General features: G+C 45.1%; 1 protein-coding gene across 1 annotated transcript; it reads left to right on the forward strand.

The window, feature by feature from the left end:
- The first annotated feature begins 265 nt into the window (after nt 1-265).
- On the forward strand, nt 266-3,801 carry AMIGO2 (adhesion molecule with Ig like domain 2). Its single transcript, XM_036301125.1, has 2 exons — nt 266-875; nt 1,249-3,801. Exon 2 carries the CDS (start codon nt 1,312-1,314, stop codon nt 2,875-2,877), a length of 1,566 nt encoding a protein of 521 aa, XP_036157018.1. The 5' UTR covers nt 266-875; nt 1,249-1,311; the 3' UTR covers nt 2,878-3,801.
- The last annotated feature ends 3,458 nt before the right edge of the window (nt 3,802-7,259 follow it).

Here is a 7,259-nt window from a genome sequence, read left to right on the forward strand (position 1 = left end):
TGGCCCTTCCCCAAGGAAAGACCCAAGAGGTCAGGGGGCTCAGGGGACCTGAGCGGCCGCGACTAAGTGGGGTCTTGAAGGGAGCGACCTTTCCCTCTCGGACTGGGCACGTCCCCCTAACCTCCCAACACCCCAACACCCGCCGGTCCTGGAGCGGACAAACGGACGCAATTGGCGGGAGTGGGTGAGCGCGTCCTGACCCGGGGCCCCCCGCCCCGCCCGCGCGCCCCCGGCTCTCCGGCACCGGGAAGAGCCGGAGGAGGAAGGCCGGCGGCGGAGGGGCCGCTCCGATTGGCTGCGCTGTCGTCCCTTCCCGCGCCGCGTGCCCCGCGCCTTGCGCCCAGCCGGCTCCCGCCCTCAGCCTGCGAGCTGGTTCCCGCAGGAGGGAGGGCGCGCAGGGGCGGGACGCGTCTCCCCGCCGCGCACCCGACCCCGAGCGCGCGGGGATAAAAGCCGGGCGGCCGCGCGCGGGAACCCGGGGTCCGGCAGCCTCCGGAGCGCGGAGAGGCGGGGCCGGGTCCCTCCGGCTGCCCGCGCCCCCGCCCCTGGCACCGGGCTCCGGGAGCTGGGCTGCCGGCGCGCGGGCACCAGGCGGCCGGAGCACCGAGACGGTCCCTTCAGCCGAGCCATGAAGAGAGCCCGAGAGAACTCACCGGAGCCGGCGGAGACGGTGCCTGCGCCCGGGGTGGCTGCTGCCGCCGCGGCTCCTTAAAACTCCCAAAGTTGAGAGCCAGCGAGAGGCTGCCGCCCGCCGGGAGCCGGAGGGAAAGGAATTCGGAAGATGCGCGAGTGACAGACGGACCGACAGGCGCACAGACCTTCAGAAGACACCACCGTGGGCAGCCTATCCCGAGTCCGCGGGGCTCCTCCGCTCTGTGAGTTGTGTTCTGGCCGGGTGGCTCGCTAAGTATTTCCGTTTAATTGTTTATAGCTTGCGTTTGTGTATTTTTGAGTCTATTGGAGGGAGTTTAAAACAAAAATACAGGATGCACCTTAAAACAACATTGAATTTCTGATGTCGAGACGGTGGTATTGGTAGATTGTGGCTGTACATGTCTGTAAACAAGTGTAACCCAGGAAAAACTGCGTTTAACAGGAAAAAGGCAACGCAGGCTCCCCCATGTGAGACAAAACCTCCATTTCCAAAGTTACTAGAAAGAAAGCAAGGTGCGGCTGTTACGGGTTAATGGGTGGGAGTTAACTTTGCTTATTTTTTTTTTTAAACCGTCTTTAAATATTGCTTACCAGATTCACTGGTGGGAGGTCGAGCTGGCCGCGAAGACGCCTGGAAGAGACTGAGAGGCGACCAGAATGTCTTTGCGTTTACACACACTGCCCACCCCGCCTCGAGTTGTCAGACCCTGCTGCAGGGAACTGCTGTGTTTGCTGGTGATCACGGTGACCGTGAGCCCGGGCGCCACCGGGGTGTGTCCCACCGCCTGTATCTGTGCCACCGACATCGTGAGCTGCACCAACAAAAACCTGTCCAAGGTGCCTGGGAACCTTTTCAGATTGATTAAGAGACTGGATCTGAGCTATAACAGAATTGGGCTTCTGGATTCTGAGTGGATTCCCGTACCCTTTGGAAAGCTGAACACCCTAATTATTCGTCATAACAACATCACCAACATCTCCATGGGCAGTTTTTCCACAACTCCAAATCTGAAGTGTCTTGACTTATCCTCCAATAAGCTGAGGGCCGTGAAAAGCGCCGTGTTCCAAGAGTTGAAGGTTCTAGAAGTGCTCCTGCTCTACAACAATCACATTTCCTATCTCGATCCATCAGCGTTTGGAGGGCTCTTCCAGCTGCAGAAACTCTACTTAAGTGGAAACTTCCTCACGCAGTTTCCCATGGATTTGTACGTTGGAAGGTTCAAGCTGGCAGAACTGATGTTTCTGGATGTTTCTTATAACCGGATCCCCGTCCTGCCAACCAACCATATAAGTTTAGTGCCAGGAAAGCAGCTGAGAGGCATCCACCTTCATGGAAACCCATTCGTCTGTGACTGTTCCCTTTACTCATTGCTGACCTTTTGGTATCGTAGGCACTTTAGTTCAGTGATGGATTTTAAGAACGATTATACCTGTCGCCTGTGGTCCAACTCTAGGCGCTCCCACCAGGTACTTCTGCTCCAGGATGGCCTTTTGAATTGCTCCGACAGTATCATCAATGGCTCCTTCCGTGCACTTGGCTTTATTCATGAGGCTCAAGTCGGGGAAAGGCTGATAGTTCACTGTGACAGCAAGACTGCTAGTCCCAATACTGATTTCATATGGGTGAGCCCAGATAACAGCCTGCTAGAGCCGGACACAGAGATGGAAAACTTTCATGTGTTTCACAACGGAACCCTGGTCATAGAAAGTCCTCGTTTCGAGGATGCTGGAGTGTATTCTTGTATTGCGATGAACAGGCAACGCCTGTTGAATGAAACTGTGGATGTCACAATAAATGTGAGCAATCTCACCATAAACAGATCCCATGCCCATGAGGCATTTAACACAGCTTTTACCACTCTTGCAGCCTGTGTGGCCAGTATCGTTTTGGTACTTTTGTACCTCTATCTGACGCCGTGTCCCTGCAGGTGTAAAGCCAAGAGACAAAAAAGTGCACTAAACCAAAGCAATGCCCATTCATCTATTCTCAGTCCTGGCCTGGCTGGTGATGTCCCAGCGGATGGACGGAAGGCAGGTGCCAGTAAAAGAGTGGTGTTTTTGGAACCCCTGAAGGATACTGCAGCAGGGCAGAATGGGAAGGTCAGGTTCTTTCCCAGTGAAACTGTTATAGCTGAGGGCATCTTAAAGTCCTCCAGGGTGAAATCCGACTCAGATTCGGTCAATTCAGTGTTTTCAGACACACCCTTTGTGGCGTCCACTTAATTTTGTGCCTGTATTTTATGATGTAGTAATTTAATCTCTCCCTCTTTAACTTTGTGTGTGCAAAATAAACAGCAGGGTTGAAATTATTTTTGGTTTTTGAAATACAACCAAATGGTCTTTTTAAATGGTTGATAGGAAACGTGGTAAGGCACTTTGGTCCCTCAATGAGCCAGAGAAAGATGGGGTTGTTTCCAAGCTTTAGTTCTAGGTAATGATACCTTAGTCTTAGCCCCACTGATCATGTCAAAACAGACCTGCAGGTGATTTGACTGACATTGTCCTTTTAATCAGGATTCTTGAAAGAAAAGAAAGTAAACTGTATTAGTATCCTTTAAAAAGAGACTTCACTAATTACAGACCAAAGTTGAGTTATTTTAAAGAAAAGTGTTAGTGTCCTATTTCATTTGGAAGAACCAAACAGCTATTATTTATACAGCACAAAAAGTTAGATTTGGGGATAATTCAGCTAAATTCATCATTTCAGGCTAAAGAGACTTCACTGATAAAGTTTACTGCGTACTGTCACATCCCGTATAATGTTAGATAAATAGTGCAATCAAGGTACATTTGTTTGTCTTCTTTCCAGTCTGTAAATTTCCTATCCTTGTACAAAAGATCTTATGGAAAGTTTAAAGTCATTATTTGTTGCCATAAATATGTAGGTGTCAATACCAAAATGTCTGGGTAACTTCTTAAACTTTTGTTCTAGTCAATTAGTATTTGTTTATGTGCTTGTGTGTATGTAAATTTTAAATTATATGAACTATTATATAGATCCTACTGTACTGTGCATTGGACATTTGAATTAATGTAAGTATATGTATTGTGTGACTTGATGTTCTGTTTTATTTAGCTATTTAAAAACATAAATCTAAGATGTTTCATGTGATCAGATTGTTCTGCTTTGTGTAAAGCACGCACTATAGCAAATACCTCTCCAGAGGTCTTGGAGTTATAATATTGGATTTATTTTTTTAAAGGGGAAAAAAGACTCGATTTATACCTTCTATATCACGTTACTTTGATAGTATTATGCACTTCAACCAGGTTTGGAAGACGTGTGAGCTCTGATTTTGCAACATGTGAGAGCCCAGCAGACTTCCTTCTCTCCATCATCTGCTATGAGGTAACAGAGTGCCCACTCTGGACCTACGTTTCCTCAGCTGTAAGATGAGAGTTTCATCCTGGGTGATGTTTAAGGTTCCTTCCACACTGGAAGTGATGATTTCCTGGTGGTCTTAGCTCCATCAAAGACTTGCACTGGCTCTCTGAAACTACCACATACTGATGGGGAACAAGAAGGAGCTTAGGATAGACTAGCATATTACTGCAGAGCTCAAAGGGCAGTTTGCATCCCTGTCTACCTCCTTCCCTTTCTCAGGGACAGATGAGGCTCAGAGAGGGTTGTGGGTTGTCTTAAGGCCATACAGTGCATTGGGAGAGCTTGGGTGTAAGCTTCTTCCTGGTGAAGATAAGAGAGTTAAAGAATGGCCATTGTTAACAGTGGGCATGGAGTAGGAGCCAAAGAATAAGACAATTTTTCAAAGATGGAATTGGGCAACAGTGATGAATGCTGCAGAGAAGTAGATGAGGAGGAAAGACTGACTTTGGCAATGGTGGTTTTGAGAGAATGGTGGGCACTTGGTGACAGCCCAGAAAATGCCAAGCCAGGCTCCCAGTGGCAGATACTGGTCAGCAGGGGGTTACGGAGAAAATGGCTAGGGTATGCACCTTAGGGAACAGGGTACAGAGCCCATTCTCTATTGCATGGTGTTAAAATAGCATTGCCTCCGCCTTTCCAACACCGGTCTCACCCAGTAGATAAGATCCTTCAGACCCAAAGATGTTAAAGGCCAACGTTTTATTCCAGTTACTGCCATGTAAGTAAGTAGGAAGAATTCTGTTATTTTATGATCTTTAAAATAATCACTCCTTTCAAAAAGAAGTTTTTGAACTTCCCCCAGGAAGTTTCCTAGAAAAACTCAGGCTCAGAGATGCTGTGATTTGTTCAGCTTCACACCGCTGGTCTGGACTAAAGTGAAAAATCTTGAACCACTGACGCCCTCCAGTAGGGGAGGGCTGTGTCCAGGGGCCATGGTGACCCTGACTTGGGGAGTGCAAAGAGCAGGGCCCACCTGCTTGCAGGGAGGTTGCAGAGAGGGTCCCTGAATTGACCCTTTGCAGGATGGGATTTCTAAAGTCCTCCAACCCTCCAGCCTTCTCTTCGGAAACACCTGTTGTGTTTTGCAGGGGAACATGGACACTGGTGAGTGGGGGGGTTACAGGGCCTGATCTTGGCTGGTCCTGGTTAAGCCTTGGGTAAAAGACAGGCTGAACTCAGATTAAAAATAACATGTTTATAAGCAATACAAAAGAAAACCAAAAATCCTGAATACTGAAAAGAAAGCTGCATTTTGAATAAAAGTAAGAAGGCATGGTGATAGAAAAACATAAAAGTGAATGTTATGATGTGGAATTTCAAAGTCCTTAGGTGTATCTTTTTTTGGCAGGAGTTTGATCACATGTATTTTAAATATAGGAACAGAACGAATTTGTGCTTTTTAAATTTGTTCCACTGAAAACTTCTGTATAATTTTCATTCCAAATAGTAATCTGGTTTATGTATCTGGTTTATTATTCTTTTAAGCTGCTTAGTATTTCTTTTTAATAGGATCTTTTTAAAAATGTTTTTAATGATTTTTAGAGAAAGAGGAAGGGAGAGAAATAGATAGAAACTTTGATGAGAGGGAAACATTGATTGGCTGCCTCCTGTATGCCCCCCCTAGTGGGGGTTGAGCCCGCAACCCCGGCATGTGCCCTGACCGGGAATCAAACCTGTGACCTCTTGGTTTATAGGTTGATGCTCAACTACTGAGCCGCGCTGGCTGGGTGTAAACTGCTTAGCATTTTTTATTTTGCAGTTGTGAGAGGTGGATACTTTTTGGAGAAACTAAGCAAAGATCATAGACAAGAGTTTTTCCTAGGTTTAGAGTATTTTTTCACATAATTAGAAGATACTAGTTTATGATAATATACTCTATAATTAATCATGAGTTAAATTTCTTAAATGTACTTTTAAGATTTATAATCTGAAAGAATTGCCTAAAACATTTTCTTACTTATAGTTTACTTCTGCATTAATCACTATTTGGCCTGGAGACATTTAAGTATATTTATTTTTAGCTTTAATTGCTTGAATTATTTGCCTGGGGGGGGAAAATGGCTTTTTATTTTTCTAAAATGTTAATCAGAAGAGATGGAGGTGAAACTTATGGGGGTGGAAAATAAGAGAGAAAAGACACACTGTCAGTCCAATTCTATAAAGACATCTGACTTGGGTCATCCTGCTAAGCACTGTTAAAACAGGATGCAGCCTAGCCCTGGCCGGTGTAGCTCAGTTGGTTGGGTGTTGTCCCATGCACCAAGAGGTCACAGGTTCCATTCCAGATCAGGGGATGTGCCAGGGCTTCCGCTAGATCCCCAGTAGGGGGCGTGCAGGAGGCAGTGATGGATGTTTCTATCTCTCCCTCACCCTTTCTCTCTAAGGTCAACAAAAACATATTAAAAAAAAAATCAGGATACAGTCTAAACATTCTCTACCCTCGTGGTTTTTCCACTGCCATGACTGCTGCTTACTTACTGTTACTTTTTGGTGTCATCTGTTTACTAAATGACCTAAAACCAGGCTTCTCGATAAAACCACAGGGGAAAGTTAGACCAGCCAGGGTTTCTAGTAGTTATCCTCTACACATCCCCTAGTCAGAGATTTGGTTCAGGCAGTCTGGGGTAAGGCCCGCCCATCATGTTAAAAAAAAAAAAAAAATTCCATGTAATTTTGATTCTGCCTATTTTGATGAAATACATCCTAAAATGAGACCATAAAAAATTTGAGCTGTGTCAAAATACCTTATTATTACTGGCTAGTGGATTTATTAATAAAAAGTAGAATCCTAGTGCTCTCTAAAAAAAATTCTAATATGTTGAGAAAACAAGTTTGATTTTCTGACACTAAATGAACTTGAGTAAATTGTTGGCTATAAGTTATGATTTATATTTTTCTAAATTATGAAATATGGAATAATTACTTTGAGATGACTAGATCTCTGATTCTTTCATTCTTTTAACTATTTTTGGTTTGAAAGCAGCTCCAACAGCTTTGGAGCTTTCAAAATTGATTAGATCAAAGTGAGGGCATTTTCCAAGGATGTTTGAGTGTAGACCTCATTTACCAAGAACCAAGCTCCTTTGTTTTTTAAAAAATATATGAAAAGAGCATTGTTTTAAAGAGAGTACTAAGATTCTTTTCATAGTTCTCTCTTTTCTGCCCAAGGGCCAGCATCCATTAAAAATTTTTTTTTTTAATAATGTGAAAGTTAATATGG

This window comes from Myotis myotis, unplaced genomic scaffold (assembly GCF_014108235.1).
Source record: "Myotis myotis isolate mMyoMyo1 unplaced genomic scaffold, mMyoMyo1.p scaffold_m19_p_3, whole genome shotgun sequence".
NCBI lineage: Eukaryota > Metazoa > Chordata > Mammalia > Chiroptera > Vespertilionidae > Myotis > Myotis myotis.